At 41.2% G+C, this 21,136-nt stretch overlaps 2 protein-coding genes across 2 annotated transcripts; one reads left to right on the top strand and one right to left on the bottom strand.

The window, feature by feature from the left end:
* Positions 1-2,300: 2,300 nt before the first annotated feature.
* Positions 2,301-18,151, top strand: LOC129588172 (dystroglycan 1-like). Its single transcript, XM_055482293.1, has 8 exons — positions 2,301-2,608; positions 5,826-6,174; positions 6,327-7,295; positions 14,568-15,536; positions 15,750-15,991; positions 16,090-16,400; positions 16,479-16,618; positions 17,241-18,151. Exons 3-8 carry the CDS (start codon positions 7,020-7,022, stop codon positions 17,580-17,582), a joined length of 2,280 nt encoding a protein of 759 aa, XP_055338268.1. The 5' UTR covers positions 2,301-2,608; positions 5,826-6,174; positions 6,327-7,019; the 3' UTR covers positions 17,583-18,151.
* LOC129588173 (BUD13 homolog) lies at positions 18,026-20,563 on the bottom strand. The gene is made up of 5 exons (XM_055482294.1): positions 20,363-20,563; positions 19,813-20,273; positions 19,158-19,500; positions 18,702-18,886; positions 18,026-18,324 (listed from the first exon to the last, which is right to left on the bottom strand). Exons 1-5 carry the CDS (start codon positions 20,476-20,478, stop codon positions 18,149-18,151), a joined length of 1,281 nt encoding a protein of 426 aa, XP_055338269.1. The 5' UTR covers positions 20,479-20,563; the 3' UTR covers positions 18,026-18,148.
* Positions 20,564-21,136: the final 573 nt, after the last annotated feature.

The raw sequence follows: 21,136 nt of genomic DNA, 5'->3' as shown, positions 1-21,136 counted from the left end.
ATCTAGGCATTGAAAGAATTAATTGTTCTCGGGCATTTGCCTAAATTTTTGAAGATACCCGACTGTCATAATATTGTAGTTTTGATAAACTTTTGCTGCAGGCGCACTGTACACAGGCTATTGATGTTCCCGACTATCAAAACAATCCCTGGATACAAACATGTCTGTCGCACTTTAACCTCATTTTATGACTAGACCGTAAAAATGTAGCAATCACAATTTATTAATACCGCGTTTCGGCAGTTGATTGTCAGCTTCTTTGAAACGTTGGCAATGCTTTATAACTTGGTTTTTTAAATTAATGTATTAAAAATAACATAGTTCTGCGTTAGCGAAGTCGCGGTTATTACTACCTTTTAAAAAACAATAAGTGATGAAGTCAGCAGATCTTTATTATTTCTTTATTGTGCGCTAGCTAATTAATTAATATGTGTGCAAAATTTAGTTGTATTTATCAGTACTTGGCCTTACAACAATACATTTTTGGGTTAGATTAAACTCACACCTGCCGAAAAAATACAGTTGCGCCGAATCTATTTGAATATTAAAAGCGATAAATTATGGTATGAGTTTATCCATACAATATCTGCATATGCGGTTGTGTATGTACAGTTGCAATATCTCTGCTGTACTCGAACTAGATTAGCGCTTGATGAAAATTGGTGTAAAGCGTATAATTCAATTTATGAACGATGCTTGGTCGATCCAAGCGGTTGCACTCATCCTTCAAAAGGGGCAGAAGAGGTCCATGTAATGAACTGACCTGGAAAATTTGCTTATTGATAATTTTGTTCTGCACAACAAACGATACGTCTATGCAGTGACAATCCACGCCTCATCCTGTGGACACACATATAGGATGTTTAGTTATATAGATCCAAACCAATTATGTACGCATCCCTTTTGATTGTGCTATATCAGTGACATACGAATGCATTTATAACATGATGACCGCGGACAACGATAAAAATATGAAAGTGAGCTAAGGATGTACATTGTACATTTTCGTATATATGCAACGTAATTTCATGAAAACTGACCGGCATGGTTCGTTAAGGCTGATCAGCTAAAATATGTATAACATAGAATTAAGGCAACCCATACCTGAGGACTGTTAGTAGGTTTACGGTGTCTCGGAATCAGACTCGCTGAAATTATGAAATTAATGACTTACGCAAAAAAACTTGATGGCTGCGGCTGACAAATTACTGCAATATTCAGCAAAATCGTTTGTTCTTCTTGTGCCCCTCCGGCGACCAACGTTACACTTACAAAAAAAGGCATGCAACATTTTCAAAGCTTGTGATCCAAACTCCATTTTTCTTGTGTTTCAAAAAGAAAAAACAAATTATAAACCTTTTGTCACTTCAGAATTAATTTGTGGGCACCGACGTTCACATCAATTTTGCAACTGAAATTGGAGAGTGTACGCGAAATTTGGCACAGCTATGGCATTGTTCTTTTGGTCAAATGTTGTGTAATTCTGTCTAATATGTGGAACGGTTTACACCTTAAACCGAAGCGTTAACACGAATTGTGCACAAGTCTGATAATTTAATTTCATCAGTATTTTCAGCCTTTATGTGGTGCATGATATTATATAGAAAATGATATTCTATGACTAAAACTGCTCTCAAACAAATGACAGGTAAAAATAACAGCAAATACGTTCATGACTAGTAGGATTTCTTCCTGATAATGTTGTACGGTAAAAGAACTTGATTTTACTTTTCGGAGAGAGAGATTTGATTTTCTAACGGTATTCTGACTCAGTGGTTGCGTTAGGGTGATTAAGATAAATCCGATAATGTTATATTTTTGTATCTTACCGCTTAAAAAAGACTGCAGTAAGCCGGCCATGACAAAAACGGAACTTGAATGTATAAAACTAGCGGTTGAGTATGGGATAAGTGATACTCAATAGTGTGACTTCTTAAACTTTATCGCGCACAGCGCTGACGCACGCGAATTACTGCCATTGTTACGATGGATTGTTTTCTAGTTTAGGTCTTGTTGTTGGGTTGCGTTGCTTGTATTTATTGGTCTATTCTGCCGTGTCAGTGCCGACCTATACAGACTGGCCGGAAAGGACTATCATCGATTAAAAAGTAACTATTCACAGTCGAACGAGGATTATGAAAAGTGTCGTCTGGTACTAACAGATGTGCAGACGCGGTAGAAAAAAAGCCACACAAGCCAAGTAGGCGGCAATGTTCTCATACTTATCAGCCGGCGTAATACACTGGATGTGGTTTTGCCGGCTTTTCGATGCTGCAACATCGATTTCTTATTCCTTGGCGCACTCGTACACACTTTTGAACACTGTCAGCGAACGGCATAGAGCACTGGCACACTTTCCTTCCTTTACAAGTTTACACTTAGATGCTTGAGGTCTTAACCATCTGTTTTGTCTGCTGTTTACGGACGACCAACAGTTTCGATCGTTCCTTGTAATATATTTACCTTTAATACTTGGTACTTTATGCTGGCCGTAATACGTCTGCATGTTGCACAGAATGCAACAATACCCATAGTTTTTCGCACACGATTTCCTCTTCGAGTGTAAGGCGTTATATGCAAGTGTGCAACTAACGCTTCCCATCTAAAGGTAAGCTATAAAATCTTATGCTAACGCTTATATCTTTATTACAATTTACTCATATTTGTACAAAAAATTTTATGTGCTAGTATTTTACTGGTGCGGTATATGGAAGCTCGCGCGATTTGGATGGAATCGTAACTTGTACCATAAGTTAAAGGAATTCGTAATCTAGTTGTTTAAAAAAATTTTTGGTGCAGCTTGCAATATTATTTCATGAAATATTTACGGCTTATTTGGACTGCCGACCAATACAGTTTGCTTTGCTATACTCGCATATTATTCGGAAATTCAATTTGACGGTGCCTTTATTACCGTATGTGCACAAGCGGTCTAATCACGCTATAGGGAGCATTTTGCAGCTGCATTTATTTCCCCATGAATCATCCTATTCTTCCGTTTGATAATTGTTTCTAATCATGAGCTATTGGCTGTAAGCCCTCAATAGACCAAATCTATTTGGCTTCTGTTCCAGTTCTCTTTATTATGAGATCGGTAGCAATAATTTGCTAAAGATGTTTAGCCGGTGAGCTGATTTGACTCTGCGCGTCGCTGTGGCTCATCAATGCATGCATGCATTGCATTGTTAATTCCCGGGAGCCCTGTCGACTTCCCTTTGGCTAATCAAAGCTTTTTGCTATCCACTCATCTTGACCCTATTTTTGGGTTCGACCGAATTGTAGTGCTCGTAGTACAAGATTTACTTGGCTCCGCCAATAAAATAAAGTAGCCAATACATTGATGATTATTTTTTATTACAAACACTTTTAGTGAAACAATGTCATTTAGTACAGCCGCCGCCCAGTCTTAGTTCTTACGCATTTAGTTACCGGCAAAATCATTTGGTACGAGTACCGACTACGTTATCCGCAAGCGCACATAATTAGCTCATCTAATGCCGAATAAAGTACTACCCATGAGAATTTCCGTTGTTTGCTAGATACATTTTGGCCCACGAAACATAAGATTATGCCCATAATAGAAAATAACTTCCTGACGTGTAAGCGGTCAGACTCACGGGCAACTTGATTTTGCTCGTAATAGTGAAATAGAATAAAGTTTAGTAAACATAATGTCACTCCAGTAAAAAAATTTTTTTTGAAATAGTCATGTAGGAGTTTGTTTTAGTAATGAGTTGCAAGATTTTGAATATTCTGTAAGCTTATTGAACACAGTAGCATGCGTACATGGTTATGCACACAGTTGTACATTGTTAAATCTCGGTTTTGCCGTAAACTGGTCATGAGGTGAAAGCAATGCAATATGCTATTGATAACAGGATCAAGAGCAGACTGGCCAGAAATAAGGAAGGATAAACAGTAGTTTTTATTTAGAGTGAAAAGAAAGCAGGCAGTCAAGCGTTTATTCGGCATTGCATGTCTTGTGTGCTCCACTCCTTGGCTCATTGTGAAAGCGATACTTTGCACGATTAATAGATCTGTTTGCTTTGGCCAGTGAGGCAGACAGTTTGAGTTGTCTGTGTGCTTGCGTCCAGCTCCGAAGATCCAGCAAAGTACTTCCGATTACTGCGACTTCTGCCTGCGCAATTAGTTCGACAAAGTAGTCAAATAAATGGGATTTTTGTTTTATAGATTATTGAGATACAACCTAGCATAACTTCTACGTATTATGCAATTCAGCATAACAAGGTGGGTAGGTTTCGTTGTATTGTAATTGTTATACGTAATTACCTACTGCTCAGAATTTGGTCGCAAATATGGATGTCTTACAATTAAGCATGCACTGTCCAGTCTGTCCACTGATGAGGAAGGAGGTCCGGAAGTCGATGCCGGCTCGCAGTGATACTGGGCGTTATAAATGCGTCCGAGTACGGTGCAGTCGGCAAATACTCGTAGTCAGTTGGACTATCCACGGTCAGATAATTATATCAAACCGTCTGCTTGATTGAAAAACACTCGCAAACGGCACATACGCTGGGAGCACAATTATTTAGGTTTGTTAATTGTCTATCGGCTCCCAGAAATCACCTTTTAGTTAAAAGACTGCAGTTATTATTTTTATTTGTCAAAAAAACTGTTCCGATTTTCATCAGCAAAGGAGACGAGTGAGTTTTTCATGGCGCCATGCTTTTATAGTCGTAAGTTTTTCCAAACACATAGTACTACATACAGACTCTGTAGTACCACTATCTCAATGTTTCTTGTGTACCGGCATGTCAGAAATTACAATGCCGTGTCCTATGGAGTTTGCAACCTTTGATTGCCTACGAAGCTTTCAAGTTTTGTATGAAATATATTCACTTTACAAGTTGTTGATTTATTGAATTGTCAGGATTTTAAAAGTGTGATACAGTCGAAAATCATGAAATGGTGTCATTTTGTAGGTTACAGATGAATTAGTGACAAGCGAGTGTGATGTTCGCTGAGAAGCCGCTTTTCTGCTTCAGCGGAGAGTTTAGGGCAAATACTTTCAAACGTACTTGGCGAAAAATAAGTTAACCAGCCGGTTTTTTTATGATTATAAGGTACGAAACGTACATGCTTTTTTTCTGTTCACTCGTAAAGCAACTCATCTCAAATGACAGCTGATTGAGCTGCAGCAAACCGATTGCTTGAGGTGAGAAGTGGATTTTCCGCGTCGAATAAGCAGCTAAGGAATTGTGTTGCGCTCAACACGCTGATGGATTCATTTTGCAGCGTTCGTCTTGTCATTGCCGACGAAAAGCAATATGAATAATGAATAAAATCTACCGTATCTACCGGTGCAAATGGGTCATCATATCAGCATGATTTTCTTCGTTTTGTTCATAGAAGACTTAAGAAATCAGTCCACCAAAAAGCATGAATACAGAGCTTTGCCGACGTAATATTAATATTATTAACCAGTTTTACCTTTTTTACATATGTTTTATTATTTGTAATCATTTTTCTTTGTTCTATTCATTTTAGATAGGTATTTATAACATATAAGTATTTATCACAATTTAGATATGGACAACATGGCTGTATTTGTGCACCAGTTTCCATTACAGTATGAAATATTTGCATAGATTAACCAAATAAATATGTGCACTAAGCACAACATCAAAATATACACTAGTAATCAATCGATCACATTTGTTTCACATCACAGTTTCGTATTCGCATGCTGCGCAGTGCGCACCGGCTGTAAAGCTAGACTGCATCTCAGCAAAATATTGAACTTGTCAAATAAGTTTTTCATGAACCGGTATTTCATGGTCAGTTAATGAAGTGTTTCTTTGTAGAATCCAATAAAATCGGCCTGTCTTTGAAGATTTTGATCTTTGATTCCGGTGATTTCTGATTAGCCCAAAAGAGAGCGCCAAAAGTCCATTCTCTTACTGCTGCAGCAGACTTTTCTTATGAGCGAGGCGATCAAATGACCGGGAACATATAGAACTTCATCTGACAAGTAACAAGCTATTGGAGAGAATTTGAGTTGTTGATGCTGTCCGGTCATCCGACGATTAAATCCACTGTCTGTGTGTATACGTATTGCTCTGGCGAGTGTATGTACAATACCATTGCTGCACTGCATCTTCCACTCTCTCCATCCATCCCATCCGTGTTCTGCCGCTGAATACTCTGCCTTGAGTAAGTACATACCCGGTCTGATGTCAGTTATATTTGGCCATTTAAAAGGAGTCTTATGTTAGTTATCTGGCCTTCTCTGTTATATCCGGTGAGAACGACAAGCCAGAGCCGAGTTACTTGCGTGTAATTGAGCTGCATTTTCTTACCGACAGAACTGTCCCGATAGAGGAAATAACTAACCAAATTTTCTCAAGAGCAACCACAGCATCGCATATCAAACAATCCACCACAACTTTGCGCTGTCTCTTATCGGTGTCTCTAATCACTCTGCGCATTAAGGGATGGCTTAAAACGCCAAGAGTGGAAATGGATGGAATATCAAAGCACAACATTTGAGGCATAATCACCCACAGTTCGTCATTTACCAGTGCATTGATAGCAGCCAGCTTGCTCCAATCATTACCGGGGCCAACAAAATCCGATAAAGCGCCTGCGCCACACTGCATTCTACTGGCTTTGCTTGATCCGACCCGGCTCGATTACTCCAAAAATTGTGGCCGCTTTTTTCCGCAACGTGAATACCGTGGTTTTTATCCGAAATCTCCCCACTGTGATCTATGCGGTTTTTTTTCGGTGGATTATGCGTATATATATGTTCCGCACTGGCATCCGGTGTTATTCATGATCAGTTTATATTGATTGCGTGTTCATATATCGGTGGAGTGGAGTGCGCCACTAACGCCAGCTAAAGAGCCGTTTTGCTGGAAGTGACAACATTATACGCAGTTCGTGGCCGTGTGTCTATGCGGTTCGGTGTGATTATTAACATTGTTGTATGCACAGTGGGAAGACCTAACACTCGCACTTAGAGGAAGGGTGCCTGCCTGTGTGAACCGGATTGCGCCATGCTGCCAAAACTGTCGCTTAACGACATGTCAACAGGAAGACGGGAATCCTGGATGTGGCCTGTGTTTTCTTTAGCTTTCTTTGTATGTGTGTGCCTTGTGGATGCGAGGCAAGTTGGTAATAGCGCGGCAGATAGTAGGAATTTGCCAGCAGTCCAATCCTCCCGGCCCGTTGAGCTGGCATGGGGAATATCGGAAGTGCATGCCACATTAGGGAAGCTCTTCAATTTCACTATACCAAAGGATGCTTTTGATGGGGAAATTACTGATATAAAGGTAAGGCTCTGGATACCTTTTTCAAAAATTGATTTCGTTGTAAAAATTTTGCATGTTAGTGCGGCTGTGTGCCACTTCTAATAATGCGACGGAGAAATATCACTAATATATTACCTGTATGTATTACGGTACTAATCGTAAGTTACGTATGTAAATAGAAGTTACGTAGATAAATAATTGCGCTAGTCTCAGACCAATAAATTTGCTTACGTTAGTATACGCCATCGTACACACTCGATACCGGTGTTTTTACACTAATCAGTTTTGGCCTTTCGGGTACTATCCGTGCGTTTTTATTCATATCTGCTAATTTAATAGCTTGTGTACGGAAATATGTTCGGACAGAATTTCTGACAGAATATAGTTTCCGGAATTAAGGGCTAATACCTCAAATGAACAGCAAACGATATTTCTCGAATTACCTGATGCCTCTGCGTTCATTCCTGCTTGTTTGCGTGTCTCATGTAAAAGTCAGATTTTTTCAACCGTCGTTATTTCGTTTCATAGTTCTCCAGATTTTTCAGATCGTAATATTTCGCTAGCAGTTTGAAGTGCTTTATAGTTTACATTCATGATGTTGGCAAAGAGTTCATTTAAAACACTGACAGAGAACATGTTTCATTAGCACAAGGGGTGTTTCATTTAGTCCAGAATCGAAGTTGCGTAATACGAAGTAAAAAATTACAAAACTTACAACGATTGGCTTATAAGTTCTTTAAATTATGCTTTCGAACATATGTGCCAGGTCTTAAAACAGTGCTTGACCATAAGGTTCCCGATTGTAAAAACGTTGTCACGGATTATTTCTGATACGACAAGCGCAGATGTGGAATATCTAACGTCCTGACACCAGAATTTTACGAGTGCGACTGTGCGAGCGGGCACTGAAACCATGAGTTACATAATCTCTTGTGTGTATTCGTTGGCCATGACATTTTGGCGATTGAAAACGCAGCTGTTGTATTTTCTTACATTTTCGGATATCAACCAAATTTTCTGGTCAAGTCTTTGTATGCTGATTTCACAAACTGCGTGCCGGAAGAGATATCTGGAAATCCTTTTCCCAAAAAAATAGATTTGGAAAAATTATAATTATGCGAGTGAAATTAAAGATTTCTGTAACTGTAACGTTCCGTAAACGTAATGTATCCAATTTGCCCAGTTGAAAAACTAAAATTTTATAAGATTTAGCCGTTTTTATTTTGGATGATTTTCAGCGATTCATCGTGTGCAAAAGCTATTTGACAGAGGAAAACAAGAAATTAAAAGTTTTTATATAGGCGTTTTTACGCTCCACGTTAACAGCGTGTGCAGTCGAGCCTGAGCGCACAAGTTTCGATAAAAAAGCCATTGGACGGAAATGAGTCTTTGAATCACACTCAATGCAGTAGTATGTGGATGTGGACAAAACGAGTAGAAAAATTGTCAAGGGCTTTTAATGAACGGATAACTTTATTGATCTGCTTTATACCGATTCTATAAGCGGCCAGCGACGAGTTATTTTTCGGCTGCGGCCAAACGGTGTTGAGTTCCGGATGACACAGTTTCTCTGCTGTGTGCCGGCGTTCTACTCAACTGCTCCAGCGACGGTACAAAACGTGAGATTACGTGGCCCCTGTGTAAGAATAAGAGACTCGAGAGATGTAGTGTCATCGATGGAGAGCTGTTATCGTTGTTGACACGAAAATGCATGGGATTTCATGGTATACATATTTCTCACACACAATTCAGGCGCACCTAAAGTTATTCGAATTCGTTGTGGGCCATAGCTTATCCATGCAGTGCAGCAGGAAAACTATGCTTCATGTAATTCAGGTTACTATCTTCCCCGTTATCATTCACTTGTCGTGCTATGGCGCGAAAAGATTGCGCTTTTACGATGCTAAAGGTGCAGCAGAATATGGCAAAATAAGTAATCATGTATACAGATATTGTGCACATAGTTGACCGAACAATCATCAGGGTTTTTGCATCGAATTTCGCAATTTACGATTGGTACTGGCCAGCCCAATCAACCGGCACACACAATATTGTTGACTTAGCGTTCAATTACGCTGGCGTCTCATAAAAGCTGTTAGTATTGTTATACACTTTGAGTTTGGCCCAGATCGATAATGTGACGGGCATATCAGTAGCGGCACTGTGTATTTACTTGCAACACCTAAAGTGAAATTTCTGATTAGGCAATGAATCTGCCGGCCAGTGAGATACGGGCCCAGTTTTATAGCCTCGTTGAAGAGTTTTAATTAATACAGGAAAATTATTCGATGGGCTGGCTGTGGCAGTAATAATTGTGCTTTGTGGTACGCTGTGCATGTGTCCGGCTGCTAGTCATACAAATATACAAAATGAACCTTTAATCATGCGCTCCACCGCCCCACTGTTATTGCATACGATGGAGAAACATGCCATAACCGCCTCGTATTCCATTCATGCTTGATTGCACATTTGACTGTTACACAGCGCTATGGTACATTATGAATCTTACAGCCAGTCAAGATGATTAAATAAAGTGAACCTAGCCAGAGAATATAAGAAAGACTCGCCATGCGAAATGGCTGCAGTAGAAATACGGACAGATGTGGCCGTGTTTATTTGTGTACGCCACGAATACTTCCTTTAAAATCCAATCGAATAAGTCTAAATCTATACAGCACATGTGGAGATTTTCAACAATTGGTTAACTAAACAATTTTTTCCATATTTGTGGCTTACGCGGAAGGGATACACATTCTTAAAAGAATTACCAGCGCAGCTTAAGTAGTACGTGCTGGAATGCCGCATAGCAGATTTCAGCTTTGTACTTGTTTCGTCTTCAGCCTCGAAAATCGGAGTTTTATCTTGTGATTCTTAACCTAATAACACACGAAGTGTGCGTCTAGCGGACAAGTCGAAAATACCGATTTTCCGAAGGATTAGCCTGTATGTCCACGGGTATATATATATGTATGTATATATACCTGTAGGTATGGATCCATGTCGAATCCTATTGTAACTTGTAAGTTTGTAACAGGATAGGGAAAACTGAGCTTGTAACTGAGACAGACAGAACGTTTACTGACAATAGAGAGAAATTTACTGTAAACTCAAGAGACAGAAATGCTGTAACTCAGGATGGGCAGTGCAGAGGCAGAGGTGGAGCATGTATGTGAACAGTGAAAGAACGTGCACTGAATGTCATCGTCAGTTGATCCAAAGTTTCAAGCACTAGTTTTTCGTTTACCTTTCCATAAAACTTCCTAACCAACATCTCAGAAGATAGAAAGAAAAATTTGACGCTTTTGATCTCGATAAGTGTTTTAGGGGAACCAAGAAAGAGGTTAGTTTTGGTTTCTCGTAGATATAGCATAGGGTGCAAGCAACGCCTCCAACGGACGGACCTATGCTAAGTCTACGAGAAACCAAAACAAAATTAACTTTCTTGGTTCTCCATAAAAACCTACTTTCAAAAATATCAAAATTCTAAAATTTATTCTCTATTCTGAAACATTAACTGGGAAGGTTCGTTAAAGTGACAACGAAAACTGATGCTGCAAGTTTTGAGATAGTGGCAGCCGGAATCAGGTACCCAAAGTCGAGACTAATACTGTACACGTATGCGCGTACGCGAGGTGGTTGCACTTGCCGCAGACTATTTCGCTAAATAGCCGTCCAGCTTGCACTCAGGCAATCTTCCCAGTAAACAACTCCACAACAGAAGTTTTTGTTATTATGTAATAAAACCCGTCCTTCGGAACAGTCCCCACGGGGGACGCCCCGCTAGGGTTTTACGTTTGGGATTAAAACGGTCAATTTTTATTGTACAAATATTGTGCTACGCGTCATACTGAGTTACTCTAATCATTTTTGCTGACGAAATATTGATGCCCACATTGCCCAGTAATAGCTAGTGGCGAGTGACTACATAGGTTCATAAAAATATTAGCCTTTGTGAATTAGTCGTAAAAGTTAAGTGATTCGAACCATTTAACGTTAACATATGCCTTCTCTACTAATACTGATGTGATTTCAGGGTATCTACATTTATTATGTTACCGCTTTGCTCACAGGCGGAAACGTAGCTCCGCTGATAATCTAATGTTTGCAAAGTGTTTTTGTTAATTGTATTAGTGATACAAATTCGTTTATGTGGTATTCGTGTATTGGTGTAAGAAAACTCAATTAGAATTTCACAACACACGGTGGATACAAAAAGTAACAGACGCGGAAATAAAATTTCTCAAACGCAATCTGTTGCAAAATTTTGATACGGTTGAGCCTGCTGATATTTCCCGCAAGTCGAGAAGATCTATGTGATCGGCTTTGGTAATGGATGGTAATTGGCGTCGATGTATGATTAGAGTACGTGGTTTAGCGTTACAATTGATGGTTTTTTGATTGTTCGCTATGGATTTGGTGGTAATCTCATTAGACTTAATGGCGGAAAATTGAATCAAATTATTGTTATTGTCATGCAGCTGCGTGACCGCGGTATTCAAGCATTCTACTAGATCTGAAAACCGGGATAAAACTCATAATTTCAGCCTGCATGCTGCAGCAGGAACCGTTTTGTGCCATGTGGTACATTCGATTTGAACTAATGCATTGTTCACATCAGATGTATATTGATGCATTTTAAGGAAATTTAACGCCACGTGCCTTCTAGAACGTCGCATCTTTTTGTTTATATGGCGCACTGGCTGCTGTGCGTGAAACGTCGATTTTGCACATTCATGACACAGTAGCATATGTACTTTTGAAGGTAAAAGCGTGTGATAATAATGCACCATACTTAATAAATTACCTGGATGCAAAATAAGTCAATAAAATATTGTGGATGAAAGAAATTTGCCATTGGCCTGCTTTATTTGTTAAGTTTATTTAAGAGGGCGTTGCACCGGCGCTTAATAGAGTTCAATAGTATCAGTTTTGAATCCTTTCTGAAGGGACGGAAGTTTAGTATGTGCTAAAAGTAAAAATCAATTATAGGCCCGCTTTGCTCTAAAGTGTGGGATTTTCAATGGATTTACGCAGCCCCAGGAGCCCCCTGCGTGATACGGAAACTAGTGTGCTGGTTTTGTGTCCGATTTGATAACACTGGTATATGCTGCAGTATCTCTTGTCGTGTTTAAAAGTCTAACCCAAAAGATGTGCTGGCCATATGTTGTTCTCAGAATCAGATTGCGCTGCCGAGCCAGATCTGGTTTCGTTTATCCTGTTTCGTATTTTCTCTTAATATACACGAGCGCCGACAAAATCCTCCAAGGCTGAAATTTAATGTAAACCATTTGGCTGCTAAGTTAATGTGAGAAGGGAATGCCTTCAAATTTATATACGACGTTAAGGAATGTCAAAACCGATTCACAGCCGTATCCTAAGAGGCTAAAGGCAATCAGTTTAGTATCATTTCAAAATGCTTTACAACTGTCTAAAAGATATATTTACGAAACCAAAACTGTGTGTTTAAAATGGTTGCCAATAATTTTATGGGTGTGAAGAAACTAACTCGCATATTGTTATCGTCGAAACACGTACGTCAATAAATGCTTTCACTGTAAGATTGATTTTCATAAGCCCAATTTTCTGCATGAAGAATTTTTGACTATGAATCTTTTGTTTCTATAATTTTATTAAAGCTGGTTTTATTAAAACTGATCAACTAAGTTTTTCTGCTTTTTTCACTGTAGCATTAGTGATTCTCAGCTCGGAAAAGCGTGTCTACAAAACTTTCTCGTCGCAATATTTAATATTTATATACATTTATTACGAAATGTACACTGTAAGTACATACAGTTTGGGATAGTACAAGCCCACCCAACAATTCTTTGACCGCTGTAAGCGGAATTTAAAGAAACGTGGGCTTGAGCCATTTAATGTGCTTCGACACGTCACCACATGGGTCTGCGTATTCAGCGTAAATAAGCAACAAATCTGCATGTTTTGCAGTTACTGTATCTGATATACAATATAATATGATAAGCATTATTTATTGCCATCATAAATTATATTAATTTTATGCTTTTGTAGTATCATCTTTATTGCAACACAATATCGCGGTGGTAATAATATCCATATTACTTTCAAATTACTGACTGCAACATGCTCACAAAGATGATTCATTCCATGCTCTAATAATGGTCTATTGTGATCTAATATATTATTATTGGTTGAATATTTATAAATATATCTGCCACTACACTACGATGCGTATTTGCATTACTGTGCGCGATTTATATGCGCTGCGCTTACAGCGGTTAAAGAATTGTTGGATGGGCTTGTATATACATCTTCTTATAATAACTTGTAAGCATTCAGTAAAAAAATTCGCAAATGATGATAAGACCGCTGCACGAAACCCATGCAAACCGGGAAACTTGTATACGGTTTCGAAATTGCGGTGTCCGGCAATATATTATTGTTCAAGGGTTGTAAGCCGTCAGATGTTGTGATCATTCCAGCGTTGTTTCAAGTGCTTACATTAGATCAACTTGCATTTCCCATTTTGCGAATTCGGGCGAATCAGAACCATACGTGTCCATAGATCATGACGAAATATCAATTGTATGCTCATTTTCCAAGTCCTGGCCAGTGTCAGCTGGCCAGCGGCACATAAATTACATTATAAACTATTTAAAAATTGGTAATGAATGCGAACATAAAGTGGAAGCGAAAGTTGTAAAGGTTTGTCTTAATATACAGTAATTATTAGTACAGTATATCGATAAATACGAGTAAGTACCTACGAGTTAAGTTACGATAAATACTTACACGAGTAAAACCTTGTATAGTAAAACTTTTGTATGTAGAAACTTGTGTAGTAAAACTTGTAAATAATCTGGTTCGATCATTTGAGTACTGTACAACCCACACGACAACAAAACGCCACAAAATGTCAAAATCTGTGAGAAGAAAGGAGTACTGAATGAAAGCACTATATTCGTAGTATTCGTAGTGCAGTTTTGGATAACTATTTTCATTTTTTGTGAGTCTTGTCTCACTTATTTTAATATCAGTGATTCTACAGTAATTTGTTTCTGTTATACAAATTATATTATGTAGTGCATACGCTCAGCGCTGTACGCACATGTATCGTAAAAGAAACACTTTCGTAGTGGTTAGTCACTGGCATCATCGAAAAATGCTGGGTGTTACAAAATAACCGTCTTCGGGTTTTTTATCCGACATTGGTTAAAGATTACTGTACAGCCATATACTGCTGCACTGGCCTCCGGTTTCATAGTCTTTTTAATTTTTCAAATTCGGAATGCTTAATCACATTTTACTTTATGTTAGGTCGGGGAAGTTGATCGCTCTGCTCTTCCTAAATGGCTCAGCTTTGATACGGTTACACGCACCTTCACCGGTCTGCCTTTTCAAGAAAGCGACCTAGGAACACACTATATCGCCGTGACCGTGTTAGGCCCGCATGAAACATCAGCCAAAGATGTCTTTTCCCTCGTAGTGGAGGAAACATCCGGCCAATCTCGCTGTTCCTCCGAAGCAGCGGAAACCGTTTTAACCCTAATGCTGGATGTCGACTGGGCCAACATGAACATGTACGAGCGGATCAGCCTGCTCTCCAAATTTAGCAATTACTTGGACATTCCGGCCAGTAATCTGAAAGTATCCCATGTGAGCGGAAGTAGTAGCCCGTCGGCGCTACTTGACTCCTCCGCTCTGATTGCCGGACCGGGTAATGCTAAGGAGGTTAAGTATCCGGGCGTGAAAGTGTCGGCGGTGGTGGGCTGCGATGGGAATTTGGATGGTAATCATAAGGATTTGGCGGTGTTTGTCGATGAATCCGCCCGGGATGGCTCGATGGCCCGCTTCACCGGTGTGGATATTGTGGGCTGGCATCTGACCACCACCAAACCCGTACCGGCGCCCCGTTTGCGCCGGCAGTCCAATTTCCTGCATACCGCGGAGCCGACGCCGATCGAGCCCACCGTGGCGGTCGTCCCGCATGGATCGGTCCATCCCACACCAGCCCTCAGCGCCGGCGTGGTGGTACAGACGCACGGCTACGGAGAGTCCAGCGCCTACCCCGGCATTCAGCCCACGGCAACACTGGAGTATGCCGTTACGCCCACGGCAGCCTTTGATGAATTTGGTACATCGCCCATCGTTATCACACCGCCGCCGGTTCTCCCGCCACCACGACCATCGAGACCGGGCGATCATCGTATTAACAAACCTCCGACTCCCGCTGCATGGCCACAAGGAGGCGTTTCGGAGGTGGTTGGCAAATACATCCATTACAAGGTAAATGTGTGCACAGAGTTATAATCTGGACGTTCAGTAGGGAGTGCCAGTGCCTATTACGTCGATCAGTAATACGTCTGACCCGGGTTGCGACCGTGATTTCATCTGAGCACAAATGGGATAGACGGGATGTCGATATACATAATTATTCGATTACATTTATCTAATTTTCTGCATCACTCGACCGCTCCAATCAGTGCATGTTTATTTTAGTTCATTTCGGCCCCCTTTAAAGATCCCGACACAGCCGACCTGACCGTCACCCTGGATCAGAAGATTGACTGGCTGGAGATTGCACGCGAAGGCGATACTTACGTCCTTCGCGGTATGCCCATGGAGGAAAACATTGGCGAGTACAAAATCAATGTGACCGTGGATGATGGTGTGAACACGCTGCGGCATCCCGAACCGTTGATGGTCCAAGTGCTTCCCGTGAAGAACGAAGCCGACACAGTGTAAGGCCCTACTTCTTTTTCTGACGCACGCACAGTCGGTCAAACTGTCAAGTGCAGCGCGATGAGATAATCACACAAAGCGTTGGTGGCTTTTTTAGGAGCGAGATTGATGTGACACTGGATGAGCCGTTTGATGGATTTAAGAAGGACCGACGTGTCTTGTTCGTGGACACATTGCGTTCGTATTACCAGGATCCCCACGGCAAAAACATTCGTCTCCGTTCCATTAAGAAAGGCTCGACACAAGTAGCCTGGGTGAATGAGACGTTGAACGCGAAGGCTTGTAGTGATCCCGCTATTAGTGAAGTCTCCAAGCGGGTCGTCGATGGCGATAGCGTTAATCCACAGTTTAGCCAGCATTTCGCCTCAGCCGGCTTTAAGGTTACTAAGGCTTCTGCACATAAAATCGGTATGACCTTTTTTTTGCTTAGGCAGAAATAAAAAATAGTGAAATGACATGTTTGCTTAATGGGAAACTCATTTACAGGGAAGTGTGCAGGCGCTAACGCCGAGAAGACGAGCAGTAATGACATCTACATTTCAACGGTTGTGCCGGCAGTTGTCGTCTCATCTTTACTGTTGTTGGCCTGCTGTATTGCCTGCATCCTGTTCAGGAAGCATCGACGGGTAGGTCTGGCATGATGCGTGTGGTACGGTGTCATGCAGCAGCCACGCAAAAGGGTCATACACAGCTTGACAGGCAGATTGTGATTCAGCGATATTTTAACAAAATCGTACAAGTTATGTCCAGTTTAATTAAAATAACCGATCACTTTCTCCCAAAATCATCGGTTATCGGCTGCATGGAGGCAGGTCATGGGCTCGCGTGTACGGTGATGGAAAGTTATTACATGTCATGGCCTTTTTCTCATCCGATGAAAATCTGGTTAAAATTCACGAATGCGGCGCATGTTGCAAATGACCGATGAGTGTGGACTGTGCAGTTGTAAAACAGTTGCACGAATTCGATCTCTGGGATGTGTTGGTGTGACTTGTGTTATCGGAAAAAAATGTCTCAAAAACTTTTAACAGCATCGAGTTTAACCAGTATGCACGAACGGATACATAATGATATTCAATTTGACAAACTGAAACAGTTAACATAATGCTAACTCTTGAATGGGACTTCGTTTAACACCATAATACGACGTTTTGTTGTGGCTGTTGTCTTGACTAGTGCTACCATTTTTTCCCGTTGGCTGTATACATGGTACTAACCGCTTTGTTCCTTTTTGTGTTTTCCACACAGGGCAAGATGAACACCGGCGAACAGGATACGGTGTGGAAGTCGCATAACAAACCTGTTATCCTTCCAGGCGAAAACAGTGACAATAACCAGAAAGGACACAACGGAGCTGGTAAAAAGCCCACCGTCTTAACACAGGAGCGTCCCGGAGCCACCCCGGTGAGCCCGCCCACATACTCTAGTAGCTCAACACGCTATCCCGGTGCTCATGGCCATGATTACGACGAGAGACAAAATGATCCCTTATTACACCACCACCAGCCACCCATTGTGGTCACAGAAACCCAAGTGCGCGATACGAAACCCCAATCTCAACCGCTAAGGTCAGCAGGCACCCGTCCGTGAGAACCCTGTCGTCAGACAAAGCCTGGCACGAGAAAGAAATCCACTTTGTATTTTTTGCATTTTCTTCCGTTTTTCGTTTGTTCGTGTGGTCTTTTTTGTGTATGTTGTCATGAGAAAAAGCTTTAGCCACAAAAAGGTATTAACTACCAGTGGGACATCCAAACTGACCAAGAATAGATGGGTGGGTTCGGGAGCTGGCTCAGTGTGGCCAGAGAGCGCAGAAACGCCCTTGTTAATTGTTGTGATGATCGCTTTTGTTAATCCAGCAAGTTTTGTTTTTAGACTCTTTCTAATCTAGTGATGGTCCTCTTTCTTATTCCTTTTTAATCATACTGACACTGCTGAGTCTGACGTTCATTTAGTTTTTTGGTTGTTGTGTTCTTTCTCTTTAATGTTGCAGCTTGCCTTATTGATAGTTTACGTCAGTTCAGTTGTAAGTAGTTTTCCAATTATTGACCGATGTATTATTGTCAGCGTTTATTCACAATGTCAGTGTCTTTTTCTATTTCAGTTGTGTGAGTTCTGTTACATGCCTTACAAATCAATAATAAGAAAAGAATTATACATCACATATCCTCAGTGCTCCACTTGTATGCGTCAGCAGCCGAAGCAATCTTATTGGAAGATCGTTTAAAGCGCTCTTTTTCAAATCCGTTGGATCGGTCTACTCCATCCCACCGATAACCGGGTGGTATCCCAAATCTATTCGGAGGCGGCGGAGCGCCTTTGTATTTCGGTCGCTCTGCAACAAGTAACGCCTTATTACTGCATTATTCCCGTTAAAAATACGGTGAATTTTCACGTTTAGGAAACACAACAATACCCATAAGACAAAAAATATTCGATAAAACTTCCATCGCAAGCAAAATATGCAACGGCATACACTGTTCACTAATGTTGCTTATGCGGCATATGGGACATTCTTTCATTAAACAAGGGAACTACAACGGATCGCCCGCGCATGTTATCATGCACGGAAATATAAATTTAACAAACTGCAACTTTATGATAATACAATACTACAGCTTTATGGCAACGGAATCGTTGGTCTTTAGTAACTTCGTTATTCAATTTATCTCACTTTAGTTCCTCAAATATTTTACTTCTCTGCTATTTTACCTCCAGCATCTCCTTGCGTTTTATTTCGCTTCTTGCTCAAGTATTCCAACATCGGATCTCCTTCTCTGTCTTGAGCTTTCAAAAATGCATCCCGATCTGAATCATCCACATATCGTGCCAGCGGTTTCGACATTTCATGCAATGCATCTTGAACAGCTTGATCGTGCTTTTCTTGCTGAGCCAATCTAAATATTATATGCCAACAATTGGAAACTCAAATCGCCCCAAGAAAACTGGCAATACGGACTTATAAAACAACAAAAGCGAATAAAATATCAGCCCTGGGCCTGGGGTTGCCTTTCTGGGTGTAAGGTAAAAAGTTTTTACCATAGTTTGTTTACCATAGTTTTTACCATAGTTACCATAGTTTTACCAAAGTTAAAGTAAAACTATTATATGTCAAGTTTTTACGGAGCGAAATCTCCTCCTGGATCAACAGAACTTTGAAACACCTACCCCTTTCCCCATTTACGAAATTTCTCCTCGTGTGCTTTCTGGCGAGCCGCTTTCTCGGCTGCCTCCTCGTCCTCGGCGGCAAAATCCCGCTTTTTGCCGGTCTTGCGATCACGGTATACCGTCGCAGCGCCCCGCCCACTAATATCCGCGTCCATCCGCCGAAACATATCATCCTCTTCGCGCCGCTTCCGATCCGTTTCTTCACGCAAAGTGCGGGCGTTCTGTAGTCCCGCCGTCCTACCCGACAACGTTTTGCCGGGTATGCCAACAGGATCTCTGGAGGAGGAGTGACTGAGTGGCGCGGATCGTCTTGGAGGAGAATGGTCGTCATCACGGCGGCTACCTGCAAAGCACAATAAATGACAATGCCGCATCTTTTAGACAGTCTGGCCTGGCGCTTGTGCAAAACAAAACTCGACAGCAACAAGTCTGCACTATTTTTAATCTGGAGTATCGAGATAGTGCTACAGAAAGAGGAATGGACTATAATATGAATGATCATGCGAGTTAAAAATTACTAAACGTGAACTGTATGAAATTACACTGGCTCGTGCCGCAAAAGGAACCCCCCACACGCTGCGCTTACGTTAACGCTTATTAAACCAACGGGTAACATCTTCAGCTGCGATCTAGTCCACAAGATCGCGGCACTCACTTGAAGGAGCAAATTCAGATCGTCGAACTGGAGACAAATCGTGATCAGAGTGTCTGGGTCGACTGCGTGCAGGCGATAGATCATCGTCTGCTCTACCGATATGCGCGGATTCCTGTCCTCGACGGCGAACAGGGGATAAATCTTCGTCACGGTCGCTCCTTCTGCGTTGATCCGACGCAGCCCGTATGGGGGACAAATCGTCGTCGCTGAGAGGCCTCCGCCGCGAACGACCGCTCGGCCGGGGTAGATCGAGATCCGGAGACTCCTCTTTGATGCGGCTGCGGGGCGGGCTGGAGGTGGTGCGAGTTATGGCTTTCCACTTGGAGCTGTCCTGCATGCCAACGGGAATGGTGTCGTCGATGATCTCAGCGACGGTCGGGGCAGAGTCGCCGTACGGATCATCCTCGAACTTCGAAACAGACCGTTTACCCACATCTAAATCCTTATCAACAATCGTGATCCTGCAGAATATAGCACACGAAAGTTTATTATCCAGTTTTGTAAAAGCACCACAAATGAGTTTGTCCTATGTTGGCGAATTGGTGCTTACCCCGATGTTGCATGGGGATTGAGAACAGGCTTCTTCTTTTTCTTCTTCCTTGAATTATCTGCATCATCTTTGGACATGTATCGTTTTAGATAATCCAGTTTACTGCTTGAAGCCATATTTTTCCATCTGTTAACAATCGAAAATGTTTTTCGTTCTTAGAAATTACTGTAATAATGTTTCGAAGTGAGAAAAGTGGAGCTGAAAATGATTTTAGACGTCAGGAAATAGGAATCGCAGAAAAAGACAGTCTTCCGTGGGCGGTGGGCAGAATGTTGTACTCGTACTCGTATTAATTTTAACGTACGCCACTAATACTGTATTAAGCTGTATTAAAAACAATAAAAAAAGTGCATACGAATATAAAATGATTCACATTTAAACATTAAAAAAACAACCGAAATCGTGCGTTGTCAACATTTTAACGCATTCAAAGTGCCCAAAACAGCAGCATTTCTTTTACAAAGCTAGGGTTTACAAACAGGCATTTTACAACAGCTAGGCTAAATTCTGCTTTAAAAAATGCGGTAGAGCGTGGTCTGTCGCGTCGCGAATTTATGCCAACAGCTGATCGCATAAGTTTAAAATGCCGGACCAAAAGTTCCAGGTCTCGACCGCAAGGGATAAAGAAGATATCCCATTCTTTCTAAAGCGTTTCTACGACGTTTACTGTCGGCGAAGAGCGCAACATTGCCAGATGCACTCGCGCTTGGAAGACATGGATCAATGCAATTGTGTTCCAACATGTAGCGTCCCAAACGAGCGCTTATTATTACT

The sequence above is a fragment of the Paramacrobiotus metropolitanus genome, unplaced genomic scaffold, assembly GCF_019649055.1.
Source record: "Paramacrobiotus metropolitanus isolate TYO unplaced genomic scaffold, Prichtersi_v1.0 Parri_scaffold0000028, whole genome shotgun sequence".
Taxonomy (NCBI): Eukaryota; Metazoa; Tardigrada; class Eutardigrada; order Parachela; family Macrobiotidae; genus Paramacrobiotus; species Paramacrobiotus metropolitanus.
The sequence above is the reverse complement of the archived record's forward strand: the minus strand, read 5'-3'. Positions and strand labels throughout refer to the sequence as shown.

What these genes read in the sequence shown, in the direction of transcription:
- LOC129588172 (XM_055482293.1), top strand. Translation starts at nt 7,020, where the DNA reads ATGCTGCCAAAACTGTCGCTTAACGACATGTCAACAGGAAGACGGGAA. An exon ending in GGGAAATTACTGATATAAAG is followed by an intron (nt 7,296 to 14,567) that starts GTAAGGCTCTGG and finishes ACTTTATGTTAG; the next exon opens with GTCGGGGAAGTTGATCGCTC. An exon ending in AAGAACGAAGCCGACACAGT is followed by an intron (nt 15,992 to 16,089) that starts GTAAGGCCCTAC and finishes TGGCTTTTTTAG; the next exon opens with GAGCGAGATTGATGTGACAC.
- LOC129588173 (XM_055482294.1), bottom strand. Translation starts at nt 20,478, where the DNA reads ATGGCTTCAAGCAGTAAACTGGATTATCTAAAACGATACATGTCCAAA. An exon ending in AATCCCCATGCAACATCGGG is followed by an intron (nt 20,274 to 20,362) that starts GTAAGCACCAAT and finishes TATATTCTGCAG; the next exon opens with GATCACGATTGTTGATAAGG. An exon ending in TTTCGTAAATGGGGAAAGGG is followed by an intron (nt 18,887 to 19,157) that starts GTAGGTGTTTCA and finishes TATAATATTTAG; the next exon opens with ATTGGCTCAGCAAGAAAAGC.